Raw genomic sequence first — 18,887 nt, 5'->3', positions numbered from 1 at the left:
AGGGCCATAAATCAAGGATTGAGGGTGGTCTTTACAAACTGGGAAATGCAAGGAAAAAAACCTTCAGAAGAGAATGCAGCTTTGCCAAAGCTTTGATTTTAGCCTAGCAGAATTATTTTGCAATCATCTAGAACTGGAAGATAATACCTTTGTGTTTTAAACCATTAAGTTTGTGGTAATTTGTTACAGCCACAAGAGAAAACTAATTCAGCTATTTTAACAATATTGAGTTTCCAGTCTTTGAACACAAGATGTATTTCCTTTTATTTAGGTCTGGTTTCAACAATGTTTTTATAAGGTTCAGTGTACAAGTAGTGCACTTCTTTTGTTAAATGTATTCCTATGTATATTATTCTTTTATGATGCCCTGTTAAATGAAATTGTTTTCTTAATTTAATCTTGGATTGTTCATTGCTCGTGTATAGAAATATAATTGATTTTTGTATATTGATCTTATATCATGCAACCTTAGCTGTAATTGTTTTTATATATTTCGTAAGATTTTCTACATATAAGATTATGTCATCTGTGAATAGAAATAGTTTTTCTCCTTTCTTATTTTTCAGTATGAATGTCTTTTATTTTCTTTTCCTGTCTGATTGCCCTGGCTAGAAACTCCAGTACACTTTTGAATAGAAATTATGAAAGCAGACATTCCTGATTTTAGGAGATGTAAGGGAAATATAAACTAAAAAGAAAGTCTCCTGCCCACCCAGACAAATTCTCCACAGAAGTCAAAGTGAAATAAAACAGCTTTATTATTGAATAAGCATTAAACCAGAATGAGATCTGGTTGCCATGCTCAAGTATTATATCTGAGAAATCATTGCGTCACAGGTATTCACTAAAGAGAATGTAAAGATCAAATGGTATAACTAAGCAGATGCAACCCATTACATGCATGTTCCCCAAAGAAATGGAAACACTTCTTCAAGTAAGAGGACTTGACAGCAGCATTTGTCACACATAGTTCATCCTAAATTCACCTGGTAATTGGGGTGGCCACCTGAGTTTGCTAATTGCCTTCATCCAAAAGAAAAACAAATTACTCATATCTTTATGACAGGTGGTAGGTTTGTAACTTGGAACCAGGTGCTAGCTGAAGTTAGACTCCTGCCCTCCCATGGAAACTGGGGGTAGGGGCCCTGTCTTCCTTGATGATGGGTCCCAGATCCTTAAGAAAAAGACTCCTGGTTGAAAAACTGACCAAGAGGCTTGTTTTGGTTTTCAAAAGATTGATGTACATCTTCAAGGGACAGAGAAAGAATTCACAATGACAAGTTTTCTAAGGTAAATGCACTAAGAAAAATGGGGGGAAGGCATTGGAAAGTCACCTTGGCATCAGGAAAAATTCCGTTTTTTTAAAAATGTATTTGTATTTACATGTATGGGGGCACTCTTTGTTTTTATTATTAAGTATAATGGTGTTTGAGGATTGTGTAGATGCCTTTTTTTATTAGGTAGGAAAGTTTCCTTCTGTTCCTAGATTGTTGAGTGCTTTTATCATGAGACAGAGTTCAATTTTGTCAGACGCTTTTTCTGCATCTATTGAGATGATTTCTCTCATGCTGTCAATGTGAGGTATTACATTTGATTGATTTTTGTATTTTGAATCAATCTTGAATTTCTGGGATAAATTCCACTTGGTCATGGTGTATAATCCTTTTTATGTGTTGTTAGGTTCATTGTGGTGTTATTTTGTTGAAGTTTTTGGTGTCTATGTTCACAGGAGATATTGGCCTATAGTTTTCTTCTCTTGTTAGGTCTTTGGTTTTGGTATCATGGTGATACTGTCATGGTGATACTGTCCTCATTGAATGAGTTACAAAGTGTTTCTTCCTCTTCTATTTCTTGGTACATTTTGTGAAGGATTGCTGCTTCTTTCTTATACATTATAGAATTCTCCAGTGAAGTCATCTGGTCCTGGACTTTTCCTTGTGAGGAGTTTTTTGGTTATTAGTTCAATTTTTTGTTATTGTTCTATTCAGATTTTCTTTTCCTCCTTCATTCAGTTTTGGTATTTTTTTTTTAATCATTTTCGTTTATGTTNTGTTCATCCTAACTTTCCTTTCCACATCTGTAACTCCCTTTTCTTTCTTTTTAAATAATTTTTTAACATTTGTTTATTTATTTTTTTTTACAAATAGTTCATTGTCAAATTAGTTTGCACATAACACCCAGTGCTCATCCCCACGAGTGCCCTCCTCCATGCCCATCCTCCCTCCCCCCTACATCCATCAGTTCTCAGTTTTTGTCAGCATTCAAGAGTCTCTCATGGTTTGCCTCTCTCCCTTTCCCCCACCATTTCCCCCCTTCTTCTCCCCCTTGTTCCTACGTTATGGTGGTTGAGAGCTGAGAGGGAGTGTCTCAAGAGTTAGAGTTACAAAAATATAGCCTCCATATACAAACCCTCACCCAGCATCTATTAGCATAACACTTGCTAATATCTCATTGGCTAAAGCCAGTCACATGGCCAAGCCCAGAAATAATATATGAAAGGAGTACACAGGGCATGCTTATCAGTAAAATTATTTTGTTGACAAGTTACCAAGAGAATGGTCAGTTACACATGACGTGTAGTTAAGTTTATGTAAGTTTTGTATATTCTTGGAAGAGAATGTGTTTTCTTTTTAGGCCCCAGAGCTCAATATGTGTTTATCCAACTATATTTATTGACAAATTATTCAGATCTTCTATATCCTTATTTATGTCAATGATAAATTGGCATGTAAAAATCTCCTACTGCTATTGTGTGTTTTGTTTGTTTGTTCTTTAATTGAGTGGTTGTCTTCATCAGTTCAGGCTTATACACAATGCCACGGACTGGGTGGTTTACAAACAACAGAAATTTATTTCTCACAGTTGTAGAGGCTATGAAATCCAACATCAAGGTACTGGCAGATTTGGTGTCTGGTGAGGCTTGCTTCTGGTTCACGGAGGGCTGTCTTCTCACTGTGTCCAGTACATGTTGAAGGGGCAAGAGAGCTTGCTGGGGTTTCTTTTAAAAGGACACGAGTATTGTTCAATATCATTCATGATGGTCTGCCTTCATGATCTAACCATCTCCCAAAGACCCCCTCTTGATGCCATCCCATTGGGGGTTAGGATCTCAATATATAAATTTTGGGGGGCACATATTCCATAATAGGGGTCTTTATATTTCTAAAACATTCTATTTTGTTTATGTTTATGCATTTTAGTGCAAATATGTTATGGTTCATGAATCTTTATTTTCAGTTGTGCCTTTCATCAGTGATAGGTGGCTGTCATTGAACTAAATACTTTTTTATTTGTTCATCTCAAGTGTTTCCTTTGTTTCATATTAGTATTGTAAATTATCATTTTTGTTGTGGCCTTCAGTCACATGTATTATTTCTTGCTGTTGTACTGAATTTGTAATGACTCTGTCTGGAATTCTTCGCGTTTTCATTGACTATCAAGAACCCTTCCTTTGTGTATGACCAATTTCTTTTCTTAGACAATGAACCCATTCATAAAACTTATAGTTTATACTCTTCATACATTTGAAAAAAAGAGATAAAGAAATTGGGTTATCAATTTAAAACCATTGAATCTTTCAGTGTTGGTATAATAAATTAAGGTGATAGTCTCTAAATGTGGTAAACAAAGCAAAGTACGATCTTTATTTCACTTTTCCTGTTTCTGTTTCTCCCTTGCTCCTACTTAAACTGCCAACATTTGAAGAAAAGGGAGGAGTAGAAATTACTTGAACGACTATGGTATTCCTGTGCCTTATTTTTAAAAATATGTTGCATTTGACAATCTTTCTAACATACTTGACAGGTCATTTTCCTGTTGTATTGGGAAGTAAACAAAACACAAAGAAGACAGCTAATTTTCCACAGTCCTGTGGTGTCAAGGTGTCATTCCATTTAGCCACACCAGATTCATTGCTAAATTGATTTATTTTCTCCATAAAGAACTGGCATCCCATGGACTGCACAGATAACAGTTAATTCCTAAATGGAACACAATAAATTTGGTACTGAACAAAGTGCTTTATTTCTTTCTGTTTTGAAAGTCTGCAGTTATTCTATTGAAAAGAGAGAAGAAAAGATTATTTTTATAAGCATTCGATTGTTAAAATTAATTTCAGTGGTGTTGGAAGTTGGGAATGTGGAGATTTTAAAGGTTAATGCTTCTAACAAAAGCAAAATCTGCTTGCCTTGCATTTCACTGACTTGAGAAAGAAACATTTAGGTAGACCACTTACCTCCTTGCCTCCAGGAGGGAAATTGGCAATTTGGTGCTGGTAAAATGGTGGTAAAATGGACCTTCATTCTTCAACTTTTACACAGAAATCTTGGAGTCATACAGTGGAAAATTGCTTTTATTTTAAACCTTAATTTTAGTCAGGTTAATAGAAACAATAATCAATTTTGGCAGACCAGAATGTCAGCTAAACCAAGTATTAAGGAAAATAATTTCTCTTGTCATGTAAGAATTACAGTCAGCCAGGAACAGTTATCCTAAAAAGTGGCTTAATTCTTTTTCCCTTGCCCTTTAGAATCGCTTCCTTTTTAACTCCTCTACTCCTTTTGGGGAGGGGCACACATTATTCCATATTAGTGGTCTTTATATTTCTAAAACATTCTATTTTGTTTATGTTTATGCATTTTCATGCAAATGCGTTATGGTTCATGAATCTTTATTTTTAATTGTACTTTTCTTCAGTGACAAGTCGCTGTCAGTGAACTAAATACTTTTTTATTTGCTCATCCCAAGTATTTCATTTGTTTCATATTAATACTGTAAATTATCATTTTTTGTTGTGGCCCTCTATCACATTTATTATTTCTGGTCTTGCATGGAATTTGTAAGGACTGTGTCTGAAATTCTTTGTCATTGTCAACCAGTCTATCAATACTGTAGCCAGTGATTCCCTGTGTTTCAACCTTTTCTCTCTAATTTCTCATCGGTTTCCTGGGAACATCTACAGTGGTTAACACAAAAGAGGAGATCACTTGTGAGAAGGAGACACAGACCTCAGGGAAGCTAGAGTGGGTGCAGTCTTTTCTGTACTCCCTAAATCTCACCGAATCTGTTTTTACTGATAGCTTTCTTTGTTGGGGTTTAGCAAATGATTTGCTTATCAGGAGCAGAGAGACAGAGTGAAATCCATTGTGAAAAGGCTGCCAGAGGCCATGGCAAGGGTTATTCATATATTCGGTGTTTTGGAGCTTCTGTTTAAGAAGTGAAAGAAGAATACTTTTCTTCTCTTCTTCAGCCACAGCAGATTATAGATTTAGGATCTATTTGCCCAGCATTTTATGAGAAAATACAGTGAGGATTCAGTCCTATGATATCTACAATGAAAAAGAATGAATGAGTCCTTAAAAGTGACTTGAAATATGCACTTGTGCTCTTTTGGAATAAAAATCTTTTGTTTTGTTTAAAAATCTTAAACAAAAAACAGGCTTTAATTGTGTAGCCAAAGCAATGTATCATCAAAAACTGCTTATTTGCTCACAGATTTATTTTTGAGTAGCAAGTGATCTAATTTTGAACATAATGTTGACTCTGTCCTCAGAATTTAGGTCATACTGAAAAATAAATTTCATCTTTGTTACAAAACTGTACAACATATATATGTCATTAAGATGTTTTTAAACTTTAATTGATAGCCACAGCATTTTAAAATAAGAATAGAGCTTACAAATCTCTCTTATAGAGATAAGAAAATTGAGCCCCTCCAAAGGTCAAATAGCTGCTTGATGCCACAGAACAATTAAATGCTAACTCATGAAATATACTTTTACTTTAAATAATAAATCTATTTTCTCCATAGCACTTAGTATATTTTTATTTATTTACTTATATGTTAGTTGTCCCCCTTGGGATAACAGAAGCTCCCGTGAGGCCAGGCATTTTTTGGTATGTTCCGTGCTGTGTCCCAACATCTACAGCAGTGCCTGGCACAGAGTAGGTGTCCCATGAATGTTTGTTTAGTAGATGAAAGTGTGATTAGGGAAGAGTATGGGCTGTGATGCTCCTACAATTTGGTGTGAGGTCATCTGTGTTTGCTGGCTTGGTAAGAAGGTTTCATGCAATAGGTAGAACTTGATCTATATGTGAAAGGGTGATATTGCATGGTGGTAAAGGGGGGGAAAACGCTAGGTAAGTGTCACCATGATTGAGGAGCAAAGATCTGGAGGGAGGCTGGCATAGTTGAGGCAGTGAGAGCAGGCAGCCACTAGTGTTTCAAGATCACACATACTTTTCTCAAACTGACCTGGTTGAAAAGATAGCCTGGCAGTGTGGGGAGCACTACCAATTTTTTTTTTACCAAGAGTGGTAAAAGTCTGTGGCCTATCTGACTTTGACTTGAATAGGCTGAAGGTCAAATATTTGTTCTGTTTAGTTGTCCAGTCAGACATCTGTCTTGAGGATTCAGAAATAAGACAGTCCCATCTTCACTACCATGTCCATTGTGATGCCTGTTGTTTTCTAACTCACTTATTGTAACGATCCTCATGAAAGGTGCCAGATTTCCTTATGTAAATAATAATAGTAATGATGATGATGATGGTGGTGGTGGTGGTGGTGGTGGTAGTGGTGGTGGTGGCACTTTGCACTTGTATAGCACATAGAATTTTTCATGGCACTTGCACATACATTATCTCATGGACAGATCCTAAATCATTATTGCTGTGTCCTATAAAATGATCTGAAACCAATTGTGCCACCTGGGCAATGTCCAAATGATCCCAGTGGGGAGATGAAAATTGAGTCTAACTTAACTTTTCATTTTCCAGTTAACACAACACATCAGTTAAAGCAGACTAACAGCCACACTGGTATTCACAGGTCCTATTTTGCATAAGACAGCATCGATCTATTCTTTTTACCATTGTGAGTTACATATATATTACATATAACTGCTTCCCCAATTGAAAGAAGTACTGCATCAATCAGTGAAATGATGGGTTCGTTTTAGTTTTAAAAGTCATCTCCTACTTGTTAATGGAAAACAGACTGACAACTCTTCCAATGAGTGTGTTGGCACTCTAGTTTAGAAGATGTTACTGAAAGGTCTGAATCATACATCTCACTGAACCCAATCCACAGGATGCAGGTGACCCAATATGAAGGTTTGGCATCTAGAAACTGGTCGTGGCCTACCTTGACCTTGGAACTAATGACGCTACTATGGATGAATCATAGTCCAGTGGACTTATTATCTAACTAAATCACTTACAGATAAGATACGCTCATTGCTATCAGAATTGGGCCTGGATTTAACATTTCAGTTATTCATATGTGTTTTGCACTTTAAGATGCTGCTTATATTTAAAAGAACTTCCTAATCATTGATTTCATTGGTGTTAAGACACATTAATACATGTCTGTATGCAACATGAAGGAAATATGATGCTTTTTGAGAAATGTCCCCAATGCCCCATTTAAATACACTGCTTCCATTATTTGTATAAAGTAAGTGAAGAAAACTGTACTTAATATGTAAATAGCTTTTTGTTTGCCTTTCTGTAAGAAGGATGACTTGAACACTAACAAAGGAGAGTACACAAATAACATTGCAGCTAGGGTTGCCAGATAAAATTCAAATAAAATTTGAATTTCAGACAAACAAGGCATTTTTCAGTTTGTGTCCCAAATATTGTATTTTTTTAGTGTAAATGTGTCCCAACTATTGCATATTTTAGTAATTCAAATTCCACTGAATATCCTGGATTTTTATTGGCTACATCTGCCAGGCCTAGATGCAACTAGGGGCCAGCAGGCCCTACAATTTGTGATCAGAGTGTGGCCAGTTTTCTTCAGCCATAGTATATTATTCTACAGTTCTTGAATGTGTCATCTAATTCTTTTCTCTCTGTAAGAAGTTTGTGTTTAAAACATTCTTGGAACTGTTTAGATATCAAATCTGTTTAACAACGTGCTTAATGGCAGCAGGCTTCTGTGAGTTGAGAAACTTTCCATGAAACCAGGGTACATAACCTCTATGGATAAAACTTTAAGAGACTGTTAACCTCCAGAATGATATTACCCATTGGCTGTCCTCAACTGTGGATCTCATGGGCATGAATTCATGTATTCCAAATTCATCAGTTTGTTCTCCCACACCTGCTCCCCTTGTATGTATGTTAATGATACTGATTCCCACCCCATCAACCAGGCCAGACACTTGGGAGCCTGGAAATGAGGGGTCTTCCCTTCCATTATTCTCCTTCTCACATCTAGTCAGTTCTGAGGAATCTCTCTTCTCCCTGTTTCCTTAGCCATCACATTAACTGCAGCTCACTGGCCTCTCGGTGTCTCCTTTAGCCCCTCTTCTCACCCTTCCATGGTGGGGGACACAGAGGGCTGACCAGAGTGCCCTTTCCCTTCCGTGGCTCTAGTGAGACTAGATCATGTTCTATCTATGCCTGTAGGTGCTTAATAAGTAGGGTCTCATGGCAGAAATTCCAAACACGGGTGGATCCTGCAACTGCATTCATCATTCTGCCCGGAGTCCTTTTTGCTAAACTCTGCTCATCTCACCGAGGCTCTGACTATCACAGTGCTCACTCTCTCCAGAAAAGGTGACTTAGCCACTTATTTCCTCTGTGTTCTCCCAACGTCCCTCACCTCTATTAATATTCATTGACTCCCATCCCACCATAGTGATTGTTTATTTTGCTGTTTCTCAGAAATTTTGTACCCACCTCCAGAAACCATAAACATGTGCCCCAACATGTGTGCACACATACATACACACACACATGCACTTGTGTGCTTGTGTGCACTTTATCCAACCTATTACTGCTATATTGAATCATTCTAAGAGCATAATTTGACTTTCAGTCTCAACAAACTATAATTATTGGGCTATACATTTGATTTTGTCACTTCAGGTCAGATTTATATCCTCATGATTTCATATGAACTTTTGTCTCCTTGATTGAGCAAATAGTGAACCTTGTGTTCCCAGATAGATGGTTTATATTCTTCTAAAATTTATATTTTTGTTTCTTTTTCATTAACAATGACAAATTAGTTTTCTTTTTCCTTTTTCTTTCAGGTAGTCTAAGGAGATGAAAGTTTGGTAGCCAGAACCTGAGAACTAAATGTACTTTCTTAATAGACTCAGAATTAATACATTGCTGTGGGATACAAAAATCCCTTTTCTATCCTTATCCAGTGAAGCAAATAATGTTATGTAAATTATTTTAATAGAAGAAACCTATCTCTAAAAATTTAGCCTTAACTGGATCCCAAAGTCCTCAAGATTCTTTTATTAGTAATTTCTAACATTTGCTAGGCAAAATTTTCTTTTTTGATGTCTCCCAACACCACTCTTGTGATGCTACATCATTATATTGCCAATACTTTCTCAATGATAGCTTTTCAGTTTCTCTAAAAATTCTAATTTCTTGTCTAATTTCATATTCCCTTCAACAAATGAATCTGCTTCCACTCTAGTATTTCTTTCTGCTCATTAGTGCCGTTTATAAGATTGTTCTTATGAACTCATAGCTGTCACATAAGTTTGTCTTCTGTGGCAAGTACTAGCATTTGGAAGGTTAAGTTTATCTGTGGGTCACTAGTGTGATAATGGTGGGTACACCAGGAATTGGGGATAAATCTGAAAAGGCAGATGATGCTATGGAAACATTGGCTCTCGAAATCAGAAAGGTTCAATGGGATGCAGAATAGCCAGGCTTGAGTCTTTCAGATTAAGAAAAAGCTTCCACGCATGTACACACACACACACACACACACACACACACACACACACACACACACACACACCCATCTTTAAAAGCCAAAGGATTGTTTGAAGTGCAAATGAAAGGAGAGATGGAAGTAGAAAAATAAAAAGAAATGTTTGCCTCAGGAGGGAGTATCAGGGCAAAGATAGTCACAGGTCCCACCGGGAATTATGAAGGAAACAGGCCCTGTGGTTTAAGATGGCTCCCTGGAGCTGACTATTTCCCTGATACAGCACCTCTGCACAGATGCCTCAGCCCTTTTGCTATACCTTAGAAATAGCCCTTGAAACTCAAGAAAGCATCAGGGTTGTTGATCTTGGATGCGTGGGTTCTCGGCTCTGATTTGTATACTAGACCAATCATTCAGAGTTCAGCATGTTAACCCTAAGTAAGAATCAGTGGCCTATGACAGAGATACCACAGGATGAGGTCCCCTGTGTGTGCCTGAGGGGGATGTGGATGGAGTTTAGATCTGGGAGTTGTCCCCATATGGTTTCAGTGGAAACCTTGGGTGTGCAAGAAATTTTCCAAAGAGAGAGTGAAGAATGAGAAGAAAAACAGCATTTAACACATGAGTGAAGGAAAGAGGTGCCATTATATGGGAACTGAGAGGCAGGGGACTACCCTTTCGAATATTGCAGCTTGCCTCCCCATGTATTCCTGACCTCCTTTATTCTAATCCAACTTTTCTATTTCCTGTAGCATTTATCACATCCTAAAATACTATAGAATTTATTTTTTAATCGTTGTGTTGTACTGTATTTTTTATCTCCCCTGTCTGCTTCTTACTGGAAGGTAAGCTCCATGAAGACCAGTGCCTTTGTTAATGTATTCCAAACAGGTAGAACAGACCTGGTACTTTGGAGGTACTTTGTAACTCTTTATTGAATACATGAAAAAAAAAATCTCAACAAGTAAGTTTCAGTCAATAGTGTCAAAAACTGCAAGGAAGTCACCTAAAACAAGTGAGGCAATTAGTAACCCACTGGTGTTCTAAGGAGGAGTCGTATCAATGGCAAGATGGGAATGGATGCCGGACTGTAGTTGGGTTGATAATGGCTGGTGCAGGAAGCAGTGGAGAGGGCCAGCAGGAATCACTCTTTCAAAAGACTTTGCTTGGAAATGAAGAAAAGGGTGGTACTTACAGGAGGACTTGGGGTCAAGGAAGGATTTTACATTATTTGTTGTTGCTGTTCTTAATGGGTTAGACTCACAGGGCAATGGGAGAATGTGATCTGGTCCTCAGAAGTGGTGAAGGGATCCGCTTTCCATTATGGGAAGGTCACTTTAGTGGCTGTAGAGGGTGTGGCCTAGAGCAGGAGACACTAGGGTCAGGGACACAGCTGGGCTGCTGCTTTCAGGGCTGGGGATGCTGTTATCCCTGACCGTGCCCTAGGGCTCCTCTCCACTGGCTCACTGACCGTCATTCCTTCCCCTCTGCCCTGCGCTTCCACTTCAACCCCATGGAATGCCTCCTGACATTAGCAGTCTCCTCTTAATCTTTCTCTGAAACTTCACCTCCTGGCTTTAGGTGAAAACTAGTTGTTCCCTGAGGGTCCTGCGATGATGATGTCTGGAGTTGGGCTTTTGTGAAGTGATTAGGTTTAGATGAGGTCTGGAAGATGGGATCCGTGCTCTTATAAGAAACACCAGAGATCAATCACCCCTCTGTACAATCTTCCCCTCCCCCTACCTCACCCAGCCACGTGAGGGTACAGCAGGATGGTGGCCTGCAGGCCAAGAAGAAGGCCTCACTGGGAAACAGAGCTGGCTAGGACCTTGATCTTAGACTTCCCAGCTTTCCCAATTGTGAGAAATAAATTCCTGTTTATTCCTGCTTTAGACATCTCATCTGTAGTGTTTTGTTATGGCATCTCAAGCTGGGTAATACACTATTTTATTTATTTTGCTGCTCACATTGTTCCATGTTTGGTCAGTGGGAGCTCTTTAGGTTGCCTTCTGTGTCCCTTTGATACGTATCAAAGGGACACAGAAGTCAAATTATAAGACTTTTTTTTTTCTTTTGAACACTAACTTCCTGTCACTACAGGATGCTTTAGACATTAGTACATATCCTGCCCCCAGTCCTGAAATCAGGCATTTCTCCTAGGAGTCCTGATTCTTTCTATAGAGAATGGTATTAAAACCACAAGATCTGGGGGCTCCTGGGTATCTCAGTTGGTTAATTGTCCAACTCTTGATTTGGCTCAGGTCATGATTTCACAGTTTGAGTTCAAGCCCCACATCGAGCTCTGCACTGACCTCATGGAGCCTGCTTCAGATTCTCTGTCTCTGTATCTCTCTCTCTCTCCCCCTCCCTCTCAAAAATAAATAGACACTTGAAATACAAAATCTGGTGCTAAGAGTACTCACTGCCACCAAGGCATTGTCATTTCTAAGCCTTTTCAGCTGACAGAGCAAAGAGATACAAGTGTATACTAACCTGTGTACATTCACATGTCTATATGTATTTCTGTATGCAGCCACCTGTATCAGTAATAGGCTAAACAGGAGTTCACAGTGTCGTCTCTACCTCTAGTTTATTGTCTTATGATGGAGTCAACCTACCTCTTTCCTTGCCCATCTGTAGACTCCCTCTCCAACAGTGAGGAGTCTGGCTTTTGCCGTCTGCTCATTCCAGACGGCATGTATGGCAGTGTCAGAATTGTCACTCTTTACTCCTATAGGACATGACTCTGTTGACTAGAGAATGGTCCTAATGTAGAGAACCTTTTTCCTGTCATCTTACTGCTTCCAGAACATGGAATGCTTCACAGATTGGCATGACATCCTTGTGAGATGTCAGGCCAATCTTCACTCTGTCCCTCTGATTTTCATACATGTGCTGACAGCGTGAGTACCAATAATCAAACTTAACAAAGACAACAATATGACTTCTCTGGGAAAAAGGAATATACTTATTTACACAAAAAACCTTTTCACTAATTTTATTTAGTTTGGTCCATTTAAAGGATAAAGTCCCCCCTCCAAACTTAAAAGAATCATCATATTATCAGATTATTTAAGAGCTATCAAAATATTCATATTTTAAAATGTTTTAAAAGACATCTGGGTCCAATGCTTTTCTTGTTTACCTCACTTTGTAAATAAGAATCCTTGGCAATTAGCAACTTAATTGTTTATATGTCAGGGAAGGACTAATAGTGGAATTTAAAAATCTATACAAAAAGTTTATGTTTTTAAAAAATTAGATTAAGCATCCTTTCAACCTCATCTTTCATCTACCTTATTTTCACTATCAGTTTGTGAATTTATGACTTACTAAAAACAGAGGTGATGCTTAGTGTCCAGGCCCATCTGAAAGGCTCCTCAGGCTATGAGTTATATTTACTTATTTATTAAGATGTTTATAATAAATGCACATTGTTCCTTGTCATCCACCTAACCCTTTACTACCCCCGGCTTCACTTAAATTTTTTTCCAGCACTATTGAGGTATTATTCACAATTAAAAATAGTATATGTTTAAGGTATACAATGTGATGTTTCAATATACTTACGCATTGTGAAATAATTACCACAGTCAAGTTAATTGACATATTCGTCACCTCACATAGTTACCTCTTTGTGTGTGTTATGAGAATACTTGTGATCTACTGTTGTAGCAAATTTCAAGTGTATAATACATTATGATTAATTGCAGTCACCATGTAATGGTAACAATAAATACTTTTTTAATTGACATGTAACTGACTATGGCTGTAACTTTTACACACTTAATCGTAACTATTTTAATCTTTGCCAGAAGAGCCCCTATTTTTGTTTAATATTGCCTAAATTATATTTTGTTTCATCACTAAAGATTTTAAATGAATGGGTCACATAGGAATAACCATTTTTAAAATGCAGAATAATGTTTTTGTTTGGAAAAAAGAAAGCCCCATTTTATTTTTTTGTTGTTGTTGCTGAATTACATTTATTGTTATCATTAAGTTTTAAATATCTATATATTTATAGATATAGATATTCTTAATTCACAAGATTTCAAAAAGCTAAAATTAAGAAATCAGACAATGAAAAGTAATTTGACTAAAGCAAAGATACGTATATTTTCAACATCCTTTGTTGATACTTTAAAGTCCCAAACTTTGTAAAAAGTTAAAATATTGGTAATTTAAGATATTTCTCCCATTATATTTTTGTTTCTCATGAATACAAAGTGGGCTCAGAAATGCAACAAACATTTTATAACAAAATTACAGGCGCACAGTTTTCTCCATGTTTAAACTCTTGTAAAATGATTGTTGAAGTTAATATTCCTTCTAAATAACATACATCACACCAATGACCACATCAATGTCAACCATTTAAAAGAATTCTCTTAAAACATCTACTGTAGACAGAAGAACTAACCAATTTAGTAATGCTTTTGGCAATAGCATTTTCAATCTTATCCCAGTTTCTTCTACCTACAAGTTAGAATAAAACAGTTTTATATCATTTATTCACAGCCAAAGTAAGTTCTGATGAATGCACACAGTCAGTCCAACCATGGCTTTCTGGTACAATGGTGTATAAATAACCTTCACTAAACTAATACGTTTTAATATTTACTAGATTGAATACTGTACCTTAGGACAAATTAAGACTAGAAAACCCCATTTTAAATTGTGTGTGTATACTATTTAATGTTTTTCTCTTAAAGGAAGCATTACTAGCTGTAAATCTCTGTATTTTTCTAAATGTAGTTGGGCTCACCTTAAGTGGAGAAATTGGAAATTATTTCAAGACAACAAATTATTTTACAATGGTTTTCAAATAATAATCACCAAACACCTTATATGATATTGGTAAGTTGTGATTGAATCAATGAAATTAGCCATATTTCCAAAAGGCTGGGTTCTTTTGAAGTTGCAAAACACAGAAGTAGGTTTTCTCATAGAACCTTCATTGCCTTTCTAAGTCTGCCTTAACAAAATACCACAGACTGGGTGGCTTGAATTTCTTTTCTCACAGTTTTGAAGGCTGGAAGGCCAAGGTCAAAGTGTTGGCCAGTTCAGTTTCCTTTGAGGCCTGTCTCCTGTGGCTTGCACATGCCAGGATTCCCCCCTCTTGTTGCCTCTTTGCCTGGTGTTTCTTCTGTCTGTACATACTCATGGGGAGAAGGACACCAATCCCATTGGAGTAGGGCCCATCCTGGTGGCGCCATCTTAACCTGATCATCTCGTACAGAACTTATTGTAAAATATGGTCACGTTCTAAGGTAGTGGGACTTGTACTTCGACATATGAATTTGGGGATGGGGGGACACGGTTAAGACCATAACAACGTTTTGTTGTGGCTTCTAGAAATCAGACTCTGCATTCTATTTGTTCATTGCTTTTGGTTGTGATTATGAAACTCTTACCTCAGAGGATATTTGAAGTTTATCCCAGAAGCAAAGTGATATGATAGTTGGCAATTGTGTTTGTCTCTCATTTCCGTTTCTTAATTCTTTTCCAGAGAAATAATTCTTGGTCTTTTTTTCAGGGGCTCATGCACAGCTCTGATTCAGGGGCTCATGCACAGCTCTGAGAATCTGATGAGATCTATTATAACAGTTAACTTCAACAAACTGCGTCAAAACTTAGTGACTTAATACAACAAACTTCTTAAAAACATCAGTACACTGGATGTTGGCAAATTGGGCTGGTCTCAGTGAGGACTGCTGATTAGAGTATTGACTGGGCTCGGGAGGTATGGTCACCAAGTTTCCAATGGCTTCACTCACAGGTCTGGTAGTGGACTGGCCATGGAAAGTGGTGCTGGAGGTAATTGGGCCATGTATTATCATCCAGCAGGCAAACCTGGGCTCAGTCACCTGGCTGTGTTCAAAGGATTTTCAAGGGCAGGAAGGGAGAGAAAGCCCCAAAGAGTATTTTCTAAGTTTTTCCTTATAGCACTATTGCTGGTATCTTCTTGGCCAAAGCAAGTCATATGAAGTGCAGATTCAAGGGGTGGAAAAATAGACCCCACCCCTTGATGGGAGCTGCAAAGCCACGGTGCGAAGGGGCATGCCTGTCGGAATGAGAGGGGTTTGTGGTCTCTAGTGAGAAGGAGGAGATAGGATGATGAGAACAATCAACTGAGTAAATTCTATTCTTACAAGTGTTTTCCCCCAGGTTGAGTAATTATGTTTTGAGCAAAAAATGAAGGCTATTTCCCAAAGAAGTACAGATGCTGGTTGCTGAGAGTGAAAGCATTCGGGAACAGGAAATGGAAAAGGGGCTAGGAAAAATGGGTGGAACACTCATAGCATCTGCTTCACAAGCCTTTGGAAATAGGAGACAAATCCTCTGAATTCTGTAGATTAAAACATGAGAGATTTGTCTGTGGGGAGTCAAGGACATTTTTATTTTCTCTTGAGGACATTATTTCTTGTTAAGGCATTTTTTATAAATGTGAACAGTTGATAGGTGACAACAGGAGACACTTTTTATACAGTTGGAACCAGCAGAGCCCTGGAAATTTCATTCCCATTTCCCCCAACGCCATGTTATTGAGCTCAAAAATACTAAATATGAAAATGCTCAACTGAGAGACCTAGAAATCATACCTGCTTCTGTAAGCACATAACGTAAATCTAAAACCAGGAATTCTTTTTCATGATCTCACAAAAATAGCAACTTCTCAGATAGTCTTAATAGTCAACATTGATTTATATCTACTCTGGTTGTTACAGTATCAATTTATCAATTTCTTTATACCTTAGTCCACCACCAAAGCTAACCCTTAATCCCTACTCTATTTATGTAAATAAAGGGCTGTGCACAGTCCTACATACATATCATAGAACCAAACTGCTAAACTACTTAATTTATGATGCGTGCATATTAAGTGCTTTCAACCCTTTGCTGAGTTTCCCTCTACAAATATGAAAGAGGAAACTTCTATTACTCCAAAATACCCAGGGGAATTGCACTCCCCTCTATTTAAAAAATGTCAAAACCATAAACTCTCACAGCTTAAGTTCATTTAAAGGCTGACAGCATCCATGTCCAGATTGGAAATGTGATTTCAGAAGAGACGAACAGGATGGATGTCATTTTCTGCAACATATTTCAATATGGTCTTCTTCCTACTTTATAGGCTAGAGTTGAAGAACAAAGGGACAGGGCTGTATCGGTCAATTATCCCATAATGCAGTGTAACAAACCACAAAAATGTCAGTGGCATTCAACAATAAGCAGTTATGGTTAGACCCATAGGTCTGGGTCTTCTGGGCAAGCCCTCCTTCCTTCAGGCTGTAGGTTTATAGTGTCTGGGACAGATCTCCTCCATGTATTTTATGCTGGACCCAGGCTAGTGGGACAACAGCCACTGGGATATGTTCTTCTCATGGTAATGGAAGAACCTCCTAGAAGGACAAATGAAAGCACTCAATATTTGCTAAGACAAGGGCTCTGGTCTGGCTCACTGTCATTTCCGCATTCCATTGGCCAGAGCAACACAAAACCAAACCAAAGGCAGAGGTCGGTAGTGACCACTGCCCAAGAGGCTATTGTAAGGGTGAGATGTGCAAACTCTCCAGAAGAGTCAAGAGCTGGGGCCAACAATTCCTTCTACCACAGATGGGTGATTGCTTCTGGAAACAACTTCCTTGGGCACTTAATAGGCAACAGTTATAAGGTTCCTTGATATTTCATGCTTACAATGGAATTGCTTGATTGTGCTTCTTGATTCATCTGAGTCTGAGAGAATTCAAAGGCAGTTTTTATTATTTTACTTGAATTAGTGATAAAGAGTTTCAATTTTTTCCCCCTCATATCTCCAACTGTTGCTTGAAAATTGGACTTTTTTCTGTGCTGCTTTCTTCTGCCTTTTTCAGCATCTATTAACATCCTTATTTTAACTCAGTCCTGAGGTACTGAAGAGCGAGCCATACGGGGAGAAGGCTGATGTCTGGGCGGCTGGTTGCATCCTTTATCAGATGGCAACTCTGAATCCCCCCTTCTACAGCACCAACATGCTCTCCCTGGCTACAAAAGTAAGCAGTGTTGGGAGACAAAAGGGTCTTGTGTTGCTAAAAATGCCACTTCTTTTCCTCCTAAATAGAACATTTGTGGCTTTTATGAAAATGTCAATTTAAAAGCAGGCACATTGTTTTATTAACCACATGATCCAGTTCATTATTTGCCCCCTTTCTTCTAAATATACATCACAGGCTAAGGCACATTTCCCCCTACAATGGTCTTCATTTATCATAGAAAATTATACAAATAAATCTATCAAATTACTTTTGGTCTTTTATTTTTAATTGTGGTTTGGATCGCCTACAATCGGCGCATTATATTATCCTACACATTATCCGGAACATTATCTCCTATATTATGAATCGGAGGCTAACTTTAACTCAGCTTGAAGAATACAGTCTGTGCTCAAGAACTGTTTGATTGATGTTAATTTTTTCTTTGTTGGGATGTTTTTGCTTCTGATGAAAGTTTGCACATGGTCATAATGCCTACTGAGTAGCTTTCATGTTGTGGCCAAGTATTGGAGGTATTAATGGCATCTTTATGTCCATCACACTAGTCTGTCTGTTTTGCAGATAGTGGAGGCCGTATATGAACCAGTGCCAGAAGGCACCTACTCTGAGAAAGTGACGGATACCATCAGCAGGTAATTATCCTCCCAACTCCAAACCCATAGGGATCAAGAAATACCTCATACATCTCTACGAATTTCTGTATCAATATTCACGAAGAAGGGCTCCCAAGTAATCCAAACCTGGAAAAATATTTGTGCATCATCAGTAATGGCAACCATTGGGAAGCCATTGAAGTGTCCGTGGGGAAGTGGTCTATGCATTTGCAGTGTCACGTAGCCATTAGAATGATTATTCAGGCGGCTTTGTATCAGGCTGTAACACAAATATGATAAGAAGCTAAGTAAGGCAAACAGGATGTAAAGCTGTTTGTAACTCTGAGAAAAACTGCAAATATATGCACAGATGTGAGAAAAGGCTAGACAAGGACATGGGAAACTGGAAAAGGCCATGTAAGATGATAAAACTGCAAGCACTTTTTCACTTCTATTTTTAAATTGTAATGTTATGTTGCATAATAATTTCTCAGAGAAAGTCAGAAAGAAGTGCTCCAGCCATCAATATAGGGGGATTTTAATGAAAGTCATTTCCTGTTGCATTCACAAAGTT

At 37.9% G+C, this 18,887-nt stretch overlaps 1 protein-coding gene across 5 annotated transcripts in view; it reads left to right on the top strand.

Annotated features, from left to right (window-relative positions):
- NEK10 (NIMA related kinase 10) overlaps positions 1–18,887 on the top strand; it is a 208,172-nt gene that overhangs the window by 95,916 nt on the left and 93,369 nt on the right. For all 5 annotated transcript variants that reach the window (XM_077760735.1, XM_077760734.1, XM_077760732.1 and 2 more), the window contains exons 23-24: positions 17,591–17,720; positions 18,282–18,352. In XM_077760735.1, the coding sequence (XP_077616861.1) occupies positions 17,591–17,720; positions 18,282–18,352 (201 nt within the window). The remainder of the gene's footprint in view (positions 1–17,590; positions 17,721–18,281; positions 18,353–18,887) is intronic.

This window comes from Crocuta crocuta, unplaced genomic scaffold, assembly GCF_008692635.1.
Source record: "Crocuta crocuta isolate KB4526 unplaced genomic scaffold, BGI_CrCroc_1.0 scaffold253, whole genome shotgun sequence".
NCBI lineage: Eukaryota > Metazoa > Chordata > Mammalia > Carnivora > Hyaenidae > Crocuta > Crocuta crocuta.
Note: the sequence above shows the minus strand (reverse complement) of the source record. Positions and strands in the feature narration are given on the sequence as shown.